The sequence below is a fragment of the Orbicella franksi genome, chromosome 15, assembly GCF_964199315.1.
Source record: "Orbicella franksi chromosome 15, jaOrbFran1.1, whole genome shotgun sequence".
Lineage (NCBI taxonomy): Eukaryota > Metazoa > Cnidaria > Anthozoa > Scleractinia > Merulinidae > Orbicella > Orbicella franksi.
Window position 1 is genome coordinate 15,168,133 of NC_138159.1, and position 18,719 is coordinate 15,186,851.

The 18,719-nt window shown below is 38.6% G+C and overlaps 2 protein-coding genes across 2 annotated transcripts; both read left to right on the forward strand.

Annotated features, from left to right (window-relative positions):
* Positions 1-421: 421 nt before the first annotated feature.
* Positions 422-7,220, forward strand: LOC145469247 (uncharacterized). Its single transcript, XM_081452934.1, has 4 exons — positions 422-591; positions 4,383-4,794; positions 5,342-5,542; positions 6,713-7,220. The coding sequence occupies exons 1-4, from the start codon at positions 422-424 to the stop codon at positions 7,040-7,042; spliced, it is 1,113 nt and encodes a 370-aa protein (XP_081309060.1). The 3' UTR covers positions 7,043-7,220.
* Positions 7,221-14,346: 7,126 nt separating this feature from the next.
* Positions 14,347-18,394, forward strand: LOC145469656 (uncharacterized). The gene is made up of 5 exons (XM_081453414.1): positions 14,347-15,488; positions 15,925-16,017; positions 16,659-17,014; positions 17,280-17,480; positions 17,948-18,394. The coding sequence occupies exons 1-5, from the start codon at positions 15,344-15,346 to the stop codon at positions 18,275-18,277; spliced, it is 1,125 nt and encodes a 374-aa protein (XP_081309540.1). The 5' UTR covers positions 14,347-15,343; the 3' UTR covers positions 18,278-18,394.
* Positions 18,395-18,719: the final 325 nt, after the last annotated feature.

Below are 18,719 nucleotides of genomic sequence, written 5' to 3' on the forward strand. Positions count from 1 at the left end.
GCGGAACAAAGTCGATTGTCTACAACGAAAGCTCCAATCCTGTAGGGAACAAATCTTCTCATCCATTAATTCTGGCTCTGCGAACTATATCTGGAATGGCCTGAAAACGGAAAACTTCAACCTACTTCGCATTTTGAAAGAACGCGAGCAAAGAAAGTTGTTAAAAACAATTCCGTTAGATCAGGAATTACTTTCATCCAGTAACACCATAGATCTACCCACTATAACCGCCACGCAAAACCGTCGTTTCCACGGGCTACACAGGCTACTGAGGAAACGAAAACTTTTTCGTCGAAAGTGCAGGAGGCCTGTTAGAACGACTGCTAGCGAATCAGATCAGTTGGATCCCATCAACCTTTCAAGCCAGTCCATCAATCAAGACCAAACCAATCTACTCAAGAAAGGACCATCTTTCTGCCCCATGGCTAAAGATGTTGATTGGCAGCGTGTATATGATGATTTGGAAGCTTTTGAAGCCCGCTTGCGGACAGCAGTATTTTTCATTGAAAGCAATCCTGAGGATAGCCAAGAACCACCTAGTCACCTTCCTCAAGTCCCAAAGGAAAAGAAATGGAAGCCACCGCCATCAAGGTATCCAGAACTTGAACTTTTTCTATCTAGTGTTAGGCGTGATTTGATAAACCCTCGCAACATTAAATCAGCTAGAGATAATTTAACCAAAGGGGAACGGGTTGCGTTAAAGCAATTTAGAAATTCTGATGTAGTAATTCGGATACAAGATAAGGGTTCTCGTTTCGTCTTAATTGATAAAGGGGAATACGAGGATAAAATGTTTGGCCAGCTTCATAACCAGCTCCATTATAAATCCTTACAGGAAGATCCTACATATAGGCATTTGGCTGTAGTTGAAAGTTGGTGCAACAAATGGGTCAGAAAAGGTGAAATTTCAGACCAATTAGCTAATTGGATAATTAACAAAAAAGCCAAACCAGGGGTCGCCTTCGGTAATATTAAAACCCACAAAGCAGGGAATCCACTCAGGCTTATCACATCGTGTTGTGGTACGGCCATAGAAAATCTTTCAGCCTTCAGTGAATTTTACTTGCAACCGCTGGCTCGTAAGTTGCCATCTTTCATCAAGGATACGACCGATTTACTTAATAGAATTGAGGATCTTAACAGGAGGGGCCCTTTTCCCGAAGGCACCCTTTTAGTTTCTTGGGATGTTGTGTCAATGTTCCCTAACATAGATAATCAACTCGGTCTTACTGCAGTAAAGAAGGCACTGAATGCCAGAGAAAACCAGCTTCCATCCACTAATTGCATTTTAGAAGCAGTAGAAATTTGTTTGAAGAGCAATCACTCGGTTTTTAAGGAAAACTTTTTCCTACAAATTCATGGCACAGCCATGGGCCCAAAGAACGCCTGTAGTTACGCGGATCTTGCCATGGGGGAAATAGATTATCAAGCTAAATTTTCTGGCCCCATAAAGCCGACTTTATGGTGGCGATACCGTGACGATGTTTTTGATCTCTGGCAACAAGGCCTTCCTGCACTGCATGAGTTTACTGACTTTATAAATTCCCTATATCCTACCATTAAATTTGAATTAGTTTTTTCTGAACGCGAGCTTCACGTGCTAGATTTAACTTTACATCTCATCGGGGGTTTCATCCAGACAGACGTTTATTCAAAGCCAACTGATAGCCACTTGTATCTTCCACCATCAAGTGCTCACCCCAAACACGTTTTCAAGGCTATCCCTTATGGCATAGCAACTAGGTTACAGAGAAACTGCTCTGAACAAGTATTTCTTGCCGAGAGAACAACTGAATACAAGGGTTATCTAGTCAATCAGGGTTATCCCACAAAACTAGTGGAAGATCAATTTTCTAAAGCCTTAACTACATCTAGAACTGACTTACTTAGAACTCGTGCCAAAGCTGAGAAGAAATTGTTTCCATTTGTAACAACATTTAATCCAAATTTACCTGATGTTGGTCGCATCATCAGAAAACACCTAGGTATTTTGGAATCCAACCCCAAATTAAAAGAATTTTTTCCGCCAAATTCCATCATAGCCTCTTTTCGAAGATCTAAAAACCTTAAGGAGTTGTTAGCGCCATCTCGTTATGGCTCTAACACTAAGATTGAAGAGGTTGTTGAGGTTAAGGGTTGCTTTAAATGCAAAAGAACAAGATGTGATCTCTGTCGCAACTACTTTGTTGAATCAAATTCTTTCCAAAGTTTTCAAACAGGCAAGAGCTATAAGATACGATTGAAACTTTCCTGTGATTCAAAAAATATCATTTATTTGGCTTCGTGTAAGAAATGTAACTTACAATACATTGGCTCTACAACAACAGATTTTAGAGTTAGATTTCGCAACCACAAGTCTGCTATGCTGACCAAGAAAAAGACTTGTGAGGTAGCGGTGCATTTCAACAGAACACCGCACGACTTAAACGACTTTTCTTTCCAGTGTATTGATCAAGTGCAGATAAATGCAAACAATACAAGTAACATCGAAAAGCTTTTAATCACTAAAGAGGCATATTGGAGTGCACAGTTGTTCTCTCTGGCACCTTTTGGCTTGAACAAACGTCAGGAATTCCACTCGAAAAAAAGAATAAACTACAATTAGCGCAAAAATAACTTGCAAATTTGGCGGTTATCTTAGTTCAGGTGTTCAAAGGCCCTGACCTTGGATCTTGTTAGCTTTGTTAGCGCTAGGTTTTCTCAGGGGCCCCCATCGGGGAATTTATTACATTATTGTTGTTTAAGGGCCCTGTTTAGGGCGCCTGTTGTGCCTTGCCGCGGCATAGTTTCAAGGGCTTTGTTTGGGGATTTTGGGACCGCCTTATTTGAACATTGAATATTTTACACGCGGGTCCCTTCACACTTTCGGCTGACTCGACGGATCGCGTTACTTTTTTGATATTAATCTTATTTGTATTATATTCGATTATTTATTCTTATTTGGTTTGTGTCTTTTGAGTTTTGTACCGCATTGTCATAGTATCTCGCTTAGTAATCACCGATTGTTTATCATTGGTTAATTTTTTCGTTTTCATGTGTTACCACGCCCTGTTATGTAATCATCTTTGTAATATGATGTCATTTTTTATACTGTAAACTTATTTAAGGTTATTGTAATTTATTATTCACTTGCACTGCAACTGATGAAGGTCTTTGACCGAAACGTTTATTTTTATTAAATTTTTAAACCTTTTTTTAGATTTCTTAGATTTTTTACTGTATATATATTTTTTTTTTTCGCTCGAAGTTGTCCGTCCTCGTTTTCCACAATTGCCTATATATATATATATATATATATATATATATATATATATATATATATATATATATATACATACATATAGACAATGCATGGTCTAAAAATCCTAACTGTATTTACTTGACGTTTCATATGTTACAACATACATCTTCAGAAGTGACGGTTGTAACTATAACAAAAAGTTATAAATTTGAAAATAAAGCGAGGCACTGGTGACAAGCTAAAAATTAATTGTTGATATTCTTTTTTCAGATTCCGACGGTGTTTACTAGAGCATGTTTCAATTTACTTGATTATTTTCTCTTTCTTAAATCATTAATAATTCATCATCTTTAAACAAAAGAAATCAAGACAGTGACAGTGTTTGGATATCTGATCTTAATATTAGCATAGATTTTTACGATTTCATTTCTCCGTTTTCTACTTAGTGTTGGTTGCGATTGAGAAGATATATCAAACACTCAAGACAGTGTTTGACCACATTTCCAAACACCCCGAAGTTCGTCAAAAATACACCGCTGCGCGTCGTATTTTCAACTCTCCTCTCGGTGTCTGGAAATGTGGTCGAGCACGGTCTTTCGTATATTTGATATATTACATCCAAGTATTCAGGAACTGGAAATTGCCCCGAATGATATAGCAATTTTATGACTAATTTTTCTACAAGTTTGGTACTTGCTTGTAATTAATTATTTATTCTGTTTATCTTCTTCTGACAGTTTATTTCCCACCTTTTGAGTTTGAATATGGTGTCATGGCAACTCCGAACGTCGTTCGTTCCTATCGCTAATTTTCACTTGCTTGTGGATTAAAAATTAACTTAACACGTAGAAGATTCTGGTTTTCTTTGTTTTTCTTTCTTTTTTTATTATCAACTTTTTTTTTTTTGCTCCTTTTTTCTTTGAAAACTACCAGCGACACCGTTTTGACTAAAATTCTGATTCTTTCATGCGTTGTAAATGGTCATTTTCAAATGCAACGAGTCATTATGAGAAGAGTAATTGTCAAGCTCCATAATGACATCCCGACACTTGAACTCTTCGCTTCACAGAATTCTTGAAATTTGATTTTTTAAAAGATGTCAAAAAAATTGTCAAATGTTGACCAAAAGTATTTTTAACAGGCAAAGTTATGGCGATCTTCGATTCGAGGTACTCACTCACAACTTTTCTATTACAGATAAAGGACACTCGCAGTCCAGCCTTTACAAAGCTTATGGTCACGTGAAAACCATCTTGTTTTTCATTGGTTATTCGCGCAGCCGTCATACTCTCCTTGGATCTTTACTGGACGCTCATCCGTACATGGTTATAGCGGACGAAACAATGGCTTTTGCTAGGTGGAGCTCAAAACGAGATATATGGTTGAACAGTTCAATATACGCATATTATGACACTTTGTACAAGTCTTCACAGCATGTTGTCAATAAAGGTAGAAGGTCTCAAGTATTTGAAGGAAGTGTTGCAAACACAACTACTAGGTTTCTCTATTATGTACCAAACCAATGGCAAGGAACCTTTGATCAGTACATTGAGGTAAGCCGAACGTGAGACATTTATTTAGCGCTGAAATCAAAGGACCCAATAGGTATTGCGTGCATTCGCGTCCTGTATATTGCCAAGGCATACGGACGGGCGACAAAACATGTTACAGTACTAATCCAAAGAATTATAATAATTTTTCTTATTTTATATTAGATTCTACTAAGTCATTGATAGCACTAGAAAAATCATAATGTGGTCCTAGTTCTAATAAAGTTTTCCGTGTTTAACATTGGTCGTATGCTCAACTGGTTCATTGAGTTATCTGCGATTATTTTTAAGCGTAGATAAACTTCAATTCAGTTTTACGCCCTGTAGTCATCACAAAACCTATCGCATCCCACTGGATTGCGAGGTATAAAATTTGTAGCGTCTACCCGAATTTACACTCCATTTGTTTTCTTACGGCTGTTCATTGGTTTCGAACATGCAAGGGACCAAATATTCCGATGGATCTTACGATTATTCTTCGAAAACGTTCAAATTATTAAGCAAATATAGCTTTGAACTTTTTGAAGTCATTAATATATTCTATCAATAGGTGATTGGAGACAAATCAGGCGCCTATACAGCGTTTGCGATGAAGAAAAGGAATGCGGTAGAAGCCGTTCACCTTTTAGAGGAAACTGCGGGCGCTAAGGTGAAGTTTGTTCATGTTGTGAGAAATCCATTTGACAACATTGCGACCATGGTCCTGCAGCATAGAAACGTCCAGGCACGATATGGACAACACAAGGTAAAGGTATGATCAATAAACATTGTTTATGCAAACAGAATGGCTTTGGCCAATAGAGCATACTCCATGCGTTACAATAGTTTAACCATTTAAAATAAACAAGCGGAGGCCATTACACTGCTTAATTAGGGAGAATTTCATCCAAAAGGGTAGCTACATTCCCAGTATCTCTAGAAGCTTAAAAAGGATAAAGAAACAGTCACTCACTGATTAGATAACCATTCTATTTCGTTTTAAGAAAGCTTTGTTTCTCTCTGACAGCCAAATAGTGGTCGTTTTGCGTTGTATAAAAGTTCCAATTTAGTATGCGTCACAAGTCATCTCTCATTCTACGAATCCTTGATTTAAACGACATGAAAATTATTTATGGAACTACGATACGTATTAGACGAAATGTTTACAAAATAGAAATACTTGACGTTAAACATATTTTATATGACATGTAATCGAGCGATATTCTTACAGAGAGGTATAAGGTCATGCAAAACCATCCACCGAATCCGACCATTTTGAGGAGACCCCTTAAGCTGTCGCGAGACTTATTTCAGTTAACTGAGTACCCTCTTTGCTGCATTTTACTTCTGCTATGTTGAACCGTTTCTTTAAGAAGGGAGTACGGAAAAAGTTCGAGGATTCATCAAGAAGAACTTGGTGATCGAATGAGAAAGCAATTATTGAACTCGATTATCGTAAGATATCGTGATATATATGTCAGCGCCTGAAATGTAAGTCTTATTTATAGTGGTCATACACTTAGCTATACAAGCACTATGCTTAGCTACTTTACAGGCGTGCCACTGAAACAAAGGAAGCAAATATTTCAAGTAAACGTACATATTTAAAAATCCCAGCTCGCAGGAGGCAAACCAGTTGGCTATTTACTAACAAAGAGTGACTGAGGATTTGAATTTGGGACCTCTGGATTACAACACCAGCGCCCTAAACCACTCGGCCACGCTGCCTCCTAATTCGCTGCCTTGCACATGAATTATTTGCCTCAGACTTCGACTTCGAGAAATAATTGATCTGCTCGCCACTGACAAATCGCGATGTTTGTTAATTAGTGGACTGAAAGCGAAAAAACTGAAAACAAGGTAAAGTGTTAGTTAGCATCTCGATGTTAATTCGATCTTAAGACATTAAATAAGTACATTTGTAACTAATTTGCGTCCACAGGTAAACGCTCCTGAAGAACTCCAGATAAAAATAAACACTTACTTCAGTATGGCCGAGGGATCTAACATGGCCAGGGAAGCTTTTCCAGGCAGCTTCCTTGATGTACCAAGCATGGAGATAGTCAAGAACCCTGTGGAAACCTTGAGAAGAATCTGTCAGTTCCTGGAAATCACGTGCACAGAGCAATATCTCCAGGACTGCGCAGCCACTGTGGACCCGGTCCCCTCCATAACACGTAATTTTATAGAATGGACCACTGAACAAAAGAACACAGTGTACGAAAATATGAAAAAATTCTCCTTTTTCGAAGAGTATTCTTTTGATAAGTAATTGTGATTGTCACTTATAAGTCGTCATAAGAGATACGCAAAAACACGAATGCTGTGTAATGTTTGCTGTTGCTTTTAGAATTTGGGGAGAATAAAGTAAGCGAAAGTTTATTTTGCAGCTCCGGCTTGAATGTCGGCACAGTGCAAATGGTTGCCTTGAAGTTGTTAACTAGGAAACTATTTTTACACTACCTTTCTCGTTATCTTTTGCTGATTCTGTCGATACACAGGGAGTATTTTCCATTTTTTTAAACATTATAACTTTTGCACATGGCTTATTTTCAGAATTTATGGGAACGTACAATTGCAGTCAGTTACCTCCAGAAAACCGTGTAAATGGAATAATGATAAAATGCCTTATCTGCTGCGAGATTCTTGCATTTGTTGATATGTGGATATGATCAGTTGACGACAGTAAGGGACAGCAAATTCAATTAACTGACAGCTTATCCATCCTTAATGTGTAAACGCAAAGGTTTGGTTTCAAAGCTAAAAATTTCAGCTTTTTTCTATAATAAAGTCAACTTAGCTCGATTCCTCGTATATTTGCTAATGGTCTTTCAGCTTTCAGCTTGATCCGAAGCGATTCTTAAGAGTGGGAGAACACGAAGGAAGAAAACTCTCCACAATCACTTGTAAGTTTCGAGGTGGGCTGACTTTTAAGTTTTAAGTTTAAAACCAAACCATTGTGTTTTCATACAACCCTTACACATTAAATTCAAACCGTTGGAGTCACGTTTGTTTGTTCCCATACATTGAGCTTGGGCCGCCTGTGGTTTGCTCATGCCACCCTGTGGCTAATTTTGGTACCATTGAGTAACAAATGTCAGCTATTACTTCCTCTGGTTGTGATGTCAGTCCGACGCCGGTTAATATCCCAGCCTGAAAAAAGAAAATTTTCTCAGCCCTCCATCTCATTGACGGTTGAAGTAAGAGGGTTTAAGGCCAACTGTGCTAGTTTTTGGACTTCTGGCTGGTCGACTAACATCCTCATTCACTCTTCGTTTCCTATCCGCGAGATGATTCTCTTTTCAAATGTTTTTTTCGAATTAAAAATAGGAAGATCTTTACATACGTACTGTAAATTACAGAACGGGATCATTATTGGCAAATGGAAATTTTTCCCGCATACCCTGCAACATACCCCCCATCCCCAGCCACTCCTCGAAAGTTATGAGATTATCATTTTGGATTGACCTTCAATAGAGCCTGGAGACTAATGTATAAGATGTAATATATCAAACACGTAAGACCTTGTTTGACCACATTTCCAAACACCGAGAAGAGAGTTGAAAATACAACGCGCAGTAGAGTGTTTTTGACGAACTTCGAGGTGTTTGGAAATGTGGTCAAACAAGGTCGCGAGTATTGGAGATATCTTCTCAATCGAAACCAAAACTAAATAGAAAACGGAGAAGTAAAATCGTAAACATCTATGCTAATTAAGACCAAATATCCAAACACTGTCACAGTCATAGTTTCCTTTATTTAAACTTGATGAATCATTAAAATGAGTTTGAAAAATATATGTCTGAATGATTTTCCAAAAACATGCCCGTTGATTTGAACTCCTTCATTCATGCAACCTCTTATTTTTTTAGGCCTCCTAGTGGCAGCAGCTTGTAAAGCTTACCTAGCACGAAATGTAGAGAACCTCCCGCTGCATATTTCTTTTATTTATCTACTTTTATTATTATTGTTATAATTATTATTCTTATTCTACATTGAACTCACTCTCTCTTTTCTGATTGGCTGAAAGCGTGCAGTGAATTTTCGAAATCAGCGCCTGTGATATCATCTAGTTGCAGATTATACAATAATCATGTCAAGGACACTCAAGGTCATGGGTAATCTGTCATGTTTGACCGCGGTGCATGATTTTTAAGAATAATCATGTCAAGTTCGCGCGCTTTGTGTTGCTTGCCGTCAGTGAAGAAGCAAAAACATGACTTCCATTTTTTTTTCCTTCAATGTATAATAAAACAATTATTAGATTCGGTTTTTGTGATATCCAGAATAATCAAGGTCTCGGTAAGGGTTACCAGTCTCGAAATGAATTGAAAGACGTGGGGATTTTGGAAGCCAATTGACAACCTTTGACGTGATTGGCATACGACAGACCGGCAGATCCTACGTGTTGCGAAAGCTATTTGAACGATAATAAACACAATTGCCCCCATTTGGCTTTTAATATATGCTCGGATATTTGTCCTTCGACATTAAGGAGCTTAAGATACGAGGATGTGACAGGAAGGCCAGGACGGCAACGGCAGTGGACGCGGGAAACTTTCGCGGGTCCCATCTTGTCGCCAAAAACGAAATGCTTAAGACGTGCATTTTCCCAAAGGACAGCGACGTCAATAATTCGAGCCTCGTACAAGCTATTCACAGAAGCAATGACATCCATTAGACTATAAAAGAGATGGTAGAAATCTTATCCTATTAGGTTTAAATGATAGTGAACAGCGATGCTGAATTTCTTTTTCTTTACAACTAAGCTAAGCAAACATCTGTCAATATTTTAATAGAGAATCCAGAATTTCCGTATAAAAAAATATTAAACGAACAATCTGATCGACCTGCTTCAGATGGCTTTTTACCACCAGAGCGTTTGAGAATTCTGTTGCCGAACAATCCTGACTTTTGGTGAACGTTTCAATTTCCATCTGTAATTGTAACAAGCATTATAAAAATAAAACAAACGTTGCATCAAGTTCCGGGTACAGTGGAACCTCGATTTAACGAAGTCGCTGGGGACCGGCCAAATTTGTTCGTTAAATCGAGGGTTCGTTATATCGAAAACCTCGATATAACGAATTTGAGGGGAAACGACCAAAATGTTCGTTATATTGAGGTCATAGTTAATGACTGATTTGTAACACAGGTGACTTTTATCACGCAATTCAATGCAATTTTCGTCACCCAGAAGTGCTGCGTTTTGAGATGCAATTCATTAAGCGTTGTGGCTTTCAGTGTCAATTATTTTCACTTTTGAGCAGACGCGCAGCTTTTGTTTACAAAAGAACGACACTTTCAGAGTAGCGATTTAAAAATGTTGCAACATAGAGGTTATACAGAAAATTGTCTATGTAAACAAGGAAACGGGCTTTAGTGCTGTTATGTTGCACTTCCCAACATTTCCGGATTTCAAAGATTAATGTTTTTGCTTTAATGTCTGTACCTTTGCCAAAAGCATTTACAGTCCAAGGATTTGTTGACTGTTGATCTGTTCAGCGTTTATCTTCTGTCGCGTGTTGACATTGTAATTCGTTATATCGAGGTAGATTTTACCTTTGGGCTTCCGGATTATGTTCGTTATCTCGAAGAATTCGTTATATCGAGGTTCGTTATATGGAGGTTCTATTCCATACATTTTACTGTAACTTTGGCCGGGACATAGAATATCGTTCGTTATATCGAGGACTTCGTTAAATAGAGATTCCACTGTAGTATAAAAAAGCAACTAAACATCAGTTCGAAAATGTGTATTTTATTTGCTCGATAGTTGCTCCATGGCATTCATTCTTACAACATTTTATCGACTGTATTTACACTGATGTATTCTCAATGCATACAGTTTGAATTGAGCTTGCACAATCGTGATAGCGTCTGAACAGTGACTGCAGAAACACAAACAAACAGACGAGGAATAGTTTTAGTTTTATTCAGTTCACATTTTCGTATCTCAGCGTAGTATTCTGCACTACAATCACGAAAAATGTGAACCTTGTTAACATTCCTATCAATATAACTGAAAATAAAGTCGATTGGAACAGTTATCGGGGCAAAGCAAGTGCAAAATACTCACGTTTTCGATACGACGGCTAGTCGGGCGAAAATGCGTCCTCGACGAGATGAGGACGGCAGAGAGATGAGTCGAGAGTTCTCGTGCGCATGCTTGGTTGAATTAATTTACTTCCAGTAGCTGTCGTAGCTCGTCCCGTCCTGATATCGTACGGTGCCTATTATCTGTTCCTCGAAGCTCACAGTTTTCCTCGAGCTTCGCTCTCGGAAACCTGTTCGCTTTTCGGAACAGAAAATTTCCGAGCATATTTTCGTGCCAAATGGAGGCTATTGTATATATATTTTAATGCAAATGAGAAGAAGCTGTTTTACATATATCTAAATTAGCCCATGGGCAATCATATTCAGGACACATTGCGCATGCCTGAACGATTTAACCTGAAGCAAAGACTAGAAATGAATATGATTAGATTTGAAGATACTTTTGGCTTAAATTCAGATGAGAGCAGTAAGAACCATGTTTTCTGGCATAAAATGATTGGAACGCCTCGTAGTTCCAGTAAAAGATCCTTTAAAGCATCCAGAATTGTCTCACATAGGTTTTGTGAGAGCCAGTTTCCTTGGCAATTTCTTTTTTTGTGTGTGAATGACGCAAAATTAATTATGTAACGTTTCAACTGGCATGTGGGAGGCGCACATATGTATGGCACGAACGATCACTACTCTTCAACAAGGTGAGTAATTTATTATCTGCACTGAAAAGATCCTGTCGCATATATTTCTACTTAATTCAACACGAATCACAAATTAATGGAAAGTGGAAATTTGCTTTTCTAAGTAAAAGCACGAGCGTGGTTAACAGAAGAAGAATAAGCAAAGAGAAGTTAGATACGGTAATCTATCTATTCAGAGTCTTCTGTACTGCTCGAACCGTGAAATGTACTGGTTTTACTTTGTTTATGGCAATGGCTTTTGGCTTTTTGGCAACAACCTTGAACCGTACGGCTCCGTCGGTTTGATTCCTAGCGAGACCCACACCACTGTAACGGTTATTGGATAATTGTTTGTAAATATCTGTACTAAAAAGATCCTGTCGCTTTTCTTTTTACTTAAATCAACATGAGTCACAAGTCAAATTAGTGGTAAGAGGAATCTGACATTTCTAAAGAAGAGCGCGCAGGTGGCTAACAGAACAAGAACAAGCAAAGAAAAAGTAGATACGGTAATTTATCTCTTCAACCTCGAGTATTTTTTACTGCTCAAACCGCGAAATATACTAGATTTACTTTGTTTGTCCTAATGTTTGTCGCATATTTTCGCTCTGAATGGAGGCTATAGTGTTTATTGTCCTTAAATATTTTCCGCAACACGCGCGGTTTTGAAAATTGGGGAATAACACTCGGATATTCCCTAGTTTTAGCTGGGGAATATTCAGTTATGTGACGTGTTTAGACCAATCGCGCGCGAGCGAAAATATTTGATAGTCCATCGCCCAGTGAGAGAGTTTTAAGGACGACTGCTATCGCCATAGGACCAAAAATGTTTTCAAAAAAATAGTACGCAAGGCATCTAAGAGCCTTAAAAGTAACGGTTTCGTAAATCGCTAGCTATGATAAACTGGGTCAGATCGAGTGACTGACATTTTATTTTTTTAAGAATGGAGCTATTCATTTTTACACGATTAACACAACAATGCATGAAGCTAACAACGATGAAACAAGAGAACCTATTGAGTTTAATTTATTTCTCGTATTTTTTCTTTTGTTCATTTTACTCCGGTTGCCTTCATATCCCAGATTGATAGGTAAATTGAATGACAATCGATATGTATTTAAATACGGCTGCACACGTGGACATTTACATCGACTTTGTCTCGGTAAATATTCATCAATGTTGACTTCGCCTTCGGCAATTAACTATTGAATACTACTCCTGTCTTCATATCTCAGATCGATGTGTAAATTGAATGACAATCGATGTGTTATTAAAACTACGGCTGCACACGTGTAAGCAAACGAACAATCGCGGCTGTGTTTCCATGTTTACTCTTTTATTTTGTAGTTCTTTAACATTTGTGAACATTTACATCGACTTTGTCTCGTTAAATATTGACCAATGTTCACTTCGCCTTTAGTGATTCATTATTGAATATTACCAAAAATTGTCTGCATTACATGGGTATACATGTAGCTCAAACTAGATCACAACGTATAGTGCTCGAGAAAATCATTGCTTACCAATCGTCTGAAGAATGCCGAAATGTATAAAGAGTTTTCCATACAATTCCTTTTCTTCTTTGAGAATTTTCCTTAAGACTGGTCCTGGTTTTCATTTGATCAAAAAAGTTTATCGTATTTTATTGCAATCGTGTAGAAACCACTCGCAAGGCATGGCGGATTAAACCAGATCAGGGGACTCGTTTCTCGAAAGCCCCGGAAACTTTTCGGGCCCGTAAAGCCATTTTAGTTCATCTGTATCTAAAAAACAGAGAGGTGTATACGCCTGAAACTTCTTGTATGAAGAGAACCTCTGTTCATATTTTGAATATGTGAATTAAACAACTCTGTAATCAAAAGGTTTGAGATTTTGCTACGGCTTTCCGGGTGCGAAAACTTTTCGGGACTTCCGAGAAACGGACTCTTGACTAGACTAGACTAGACTAGACTAGACCAGACTAGACCAGACTAGACCAGACCAATTTGTACCAGACCAAACCACATCCCACCAGACAAGACCAGATAAGACTAGAGCAGAACAGACCAGACCAGACCAGATTGAAGCATACCCAACCAGACCAACCCGGAAAGCCACAGCAAAATCTCGAAGCCTATGATTACAGCGCTGTTTTATTCACGTAGTTTTAATATGAACAGAAGTTCCTTTCATACAAGAAGTTTCAGTTCTATACTCTTCTCCGTTTTTAGATACAGATGAACTAAAAATGGCTTTACGGGCCAGAAAAGTTTCCGTGGCTTTCGAGAAACGGGCCCCACACCAAATCAGACAAGACAAGACAAGACAAGACAAGAAAAGACAAGACAAGACAGGACAGGACAGCACAGGACAGGACAGCACAGGACAGCACAGGACAGGACAGGACAGGACAGGACAGGCCAGGCCAGGACAGGACAGGACAGGACAGGACAGGACAGGACAGGACAGGACAGGACAGGACAGGACAGGACAGGACAGGACAGGACAGGACAGGACAGGACAGGACAGGACAAGACAAGACAAGACAAGACAGGACAGGACAGGAAAGGACAGGGCGGGACAGGACAAGGCATTAGAAAAGAGAAAATAAGAAAAGCCCAAGGCAAGGCAAGGCAAGACAAGAGATTGGCCTGACCTGTCATGCCTTGCCTTTCCTTGCTTTGCCTTACCCTACGTTGCCTGCGCCAGTGTCTTTTTTTGTCTTGCCTTGCCTTGATACTGATTGCAACGACTACATCGATTTTAGCTATCGAATTGAAAGAGGAAACTTCTCTCTCTCCACCTTTCCACCGTCTTACTCCGTTACCTTTTAAGTTACTTTAAGAAAGATCCCAAGGCATGGCCCATTAGACTACAAGCAGCTTCCTTTTCTCTTTTACACCCAAAATATATCTCCTATCGTTTCAACAACTACACGAAATCTGGTACCAGTCTTTTGTAATCCTTAATTATAACAATACACCAGCAAAAGCTGACCATCGGCTTAAAGTAAACTTTTATAGTGTACATCCAATCAAATCAAGGGATTTGCAAAATACTAAAATACCAATGGTAGATGAATCTTCTAATCCATGACTGTTTAATAACTGCTGTTGGGTGCGCTTAGAGGCAAAAGTATTCGTAAATTGATCATAACTGATGAACCAATCAAAATGCGAGAATAATTTGACTCATTGTATGAAGATATATTTCAGAATCACCCGCCGTTTAATATCACGCTTTTTGAAATAACTGAGCTACCACGCGCGCGCTCATTGGTCGATAGTTATGTTTAGATGAAAGTAGGTAAACACGGTTTTGACGTTTTAGATTGCCGCGTATTTTTGAGAATTATTTTATAAAAGCAAAAGAACACTTTTTTCGTGATTACATAGCCTCGTCTAAACACTCGGAAGGTTGGGAGAATTTTCGAAAGTTATGCAATCCCTCAAATACGTCTTGGGTTTACATAACTGTCTCGAATTCTCCCAACCCTCCTCGTGTTTGAATGAGGCTATGTAAACACGGAAAAATTATTCTATTGCTTAAGGCGAATACAATCACCGTAGTCAAGGACGGACAATTTATGCACGTTTTACCACGCAGTGTCTTTTCTTCTCTGAACAATTGGCCTTATAAAATCCGTAAGGATGAAAAAAAATATTATTTCATTAGCAGTATATATGGGATCAGACAAATGCCGGCAGCTTAAGGACCGAGCAATCCCTTAAATGCAGGCCGCACTGTCGTAACTTGGAATATTAAATCTCATCCCATAACCAGTTGGAAAACGTTTGGATCTTCGAAGAATTAGAGCAAGATTGCTTTTGGAAACGTCTTCACCATTCTAAAAGAAGTAGTACTGATGTGTCTGAGATCACAAGGCAGAATTCGAATCCGCGAGGTTCTCTTAGGCGTGCTTATTGGCTTGGGGGTAGCGGGTGTTTTGGTCATGTGGACGAACGAAAGTGTTTACATGAAGCACAAGCCTGTGATGAGATACAGCACTGGTAAGAGAAGTTTCTTAATGACACTTTATTAGATATTGGCAGAAACTCTATGTTGTTTATGTAAATTACATTTAATTTTTAACTGCTTCACGCGGCATCAAGCTTTTTTACATCTCATAAGCCGGGCGAGATTGAATTAATTTCGGTCAACTTCCACCCAAGTTGTTTTTTCCAGTCATTATATTTTCAATGCGTAACCCTTTCTTCAACGTCTGTTCTCTAGACGGGTTGAACTCTATCGCTGAAAGCCATTAATCAAACCACCTAACCCTGGCAGCGGTCTGTCGACATTTCCACTTAGTTACTGCAATGGCTTTTTGTTCATGTCAGTCAGAAAATATGAAGACATGGTTCTGTTATTATCCAAAGTTATACTTCTTTGTTTGCTGGTCAAACATTAATAAAAATTGACATACCTATATCTCTTTCCTTGGAGGAGACGATTTCCAAGAACATACTGCCGTTAACACTAGACCAGTTGGAAACCAAGTGAACGCAGATAAACCTGGCACACAAGAAAATAAACATGGTACATTAAATGATAAAGCTATGTTTAACGATGGCGCCATTTCATCAAGCAATTCGATGTTTTGTTCATTTTAATCTTTTTCGTTTCACTAATAGTCGCCTTATCTTGTTTCTGGCTATCTCTTTCACCTAATTTAGGTAGCAGCTGAAGTAGGAAGCGACAGTTTTTTAAAACTATTTGTTTATTTTGCTTCACTTAAACCTCTATTAAGTGAAACTTTCGTTAAGCCCTTTATTAAGCGGACAGTTAGACAGTGTTCTCACTTGGTATCCGAGCCCTGGGGCCTGGGCACCTGCTCAAAATAGCGTTGTGTTCAGACGCTGGTTACTCGAAAGACCCGAGTCGGGCACGGGCACTGTGGCCTGAGAATCGTACTCTTGAACCGTGCATGACACCAAGTGTAAACATAGCCTTAGTCCTGTTTGTCCCAAAATTGGCGTCTTTTGTTTACCTATTCAGCAGACACCTCTATGAAGAAGACTCGGGCACTAAAATGAATTATGCTGTCAACAGTATTTTATATTGCGGAAAATTAACAAATAACATTTTTAAGACTGAGGCTACGATATGACGATTTTCGATTTTTAAATCGAAAATCCCTATACTGTAAAAAGTACTTATAAACAATTTTTCATTGGCAGATGACTTTAACAAACAGATCAACCCTTACAAAGCTTATGGTCACGTCAAAATCATCTTGTTTTTCATTGGTTATCCACGCAGTCGTCACTCTCTCCTTGGTTCTTTACTGGATGCTCACCCGCACATGGTTATAGCAGACGAAACAAATGCCTTCGGCAAGTGGAGCTCAAATCCAAACAAATGGATGAACCATTCAGTATACGCATATTATGACACTATTTTTAATGCTTCACAGCGTGCAGTCAAACGAGGAAGAAGGTCAGGAGTATTTCAAGAAAGTGTTGTGAATACAACCTCTAAGTATCGTTATTATGTACCAAACCAATGGCAAAGCACGTTTGATCAATACATTGAGGTAAGCCGAATGTGAGACATGCATTATGCACTGAAATCAAAGGATTCAATAGGTATCTCGTGCATTCGCGCAACATATATCCCGATGGCAAACGGATATGAAGAATTACAACTGAGCTTTTTGTTGTCGTGCTTAAGTGTTCTAATTAATTAACTAATTTTCTCCAAATATTTCGGTGCATAGATCTTACGAGCAGTATTCTTCGTAAACGTTTTACTTATTATAGGAAATGTAGCTTCGGGTTTTTCCTTGATTCTATCAACAGATCATTGGAGACAAGGCAGGCAGGTGTACAGCGTTTGCGATGAAGAGAACGAATGCGGTAGAAGCCGTTCACCTTTTAGAGAAAACTGCGGGCGCTAAGGTGAAGTTTGTTCACGTTGTGAGAAATCCATTTGACAACATTGCGACCATGGTCCTGCGGGAAAGAGACATAAAAGAACGGTATGGAGAACATAAACTAAAGGTAATTTACTTTTCTTCAACAACAAAATCAAACCAATAACAAATGCTTGCAAAGCAAATTTTAATTCGATTAATTATTTTTTCCCCTTTATTGGCCGAGATCCGAAGACGTGACCTCCAAATAACTGCCGATGTATAATGGTCCACTCATTCATGCGCGATATCGTTTAAATGTGCCTTGATGCAAATAGTATTCTGTTCATGCGTAATTGCACCCACGCTCTTGTGTGAAAAATGGCAGATCGATTCCCTGAGCTGCCAGAGAGTGATTTAAATATGAAAACAAACTTGGTGATCGAATGATAATACAATTATTGAACTCGATTATCGTAAAATATTGTTATTTGTCAGCGTCTTCCAGATCAATTATGAATTGCTCATCACTGACAAGTCACCATATTTGTTTATTATAGATGTTAATTCGGTCTCAAGACATTCAATAAGTGCACTCCTAATTTGCGTTCACAGGTTAACGCTCCTGAAGAACTCGATACAAAAATAAAGACTTACTTCAGTATGGCCGAGGGATGTAACTTGGCCAGGGAAACTTTTCCAGGCAGCGTCATTGATGTACCAAGCATAGAGATAGTCAAGAACCCGGTGGAAATCCTGAGAAGAATCTGTCAGTTCCTTGAAATCGCGTGCACAGAGCAATATCTTCTGGATTGTGCAGCCACTGTGGACCCGGTCCCCTCCATAACACGTGATTTCATAGAATGGACCGCTGAACAAAAACACAAAGTGTACGACATGATGGGAAAATACTCCTTTTTCGAAGGGTATTCTTTTGACAAATAAATAATTGCTATTGCCAGTTTTCATGTGACGTCATCATTTTCTTAAATAAAAATTACCAATCGTTCTGAAGTTTTAGTTTCATCAGATCTAAGAACTTGAATTTTTACAACGTTTAAGCTCGACAGGGTACTTCGTTTCGCAATAGAAAACGTTTGAATTTTGAAGTTAACGTGTTTGGTGACATCAAAATGGCGGCCCTAACCCGGCACTCTCATATGAAAAGATTGGGAATGCTCGTCGGAAAATTTGAATTAAACCCCTATTAAAACCCCTACTAAGGCGCATTTGATCATATTCACATGTTAATTTGCGCCTTAGAAATATTAAATATTATTATTATTATTATTATTATTATTTCTATAGGAGACCAATCTGAGCGTGTCTCGAGCTTTATTTGACCTCTAAAAGATATCACTTAAAACTCAATAAGTTCGGTTACCAA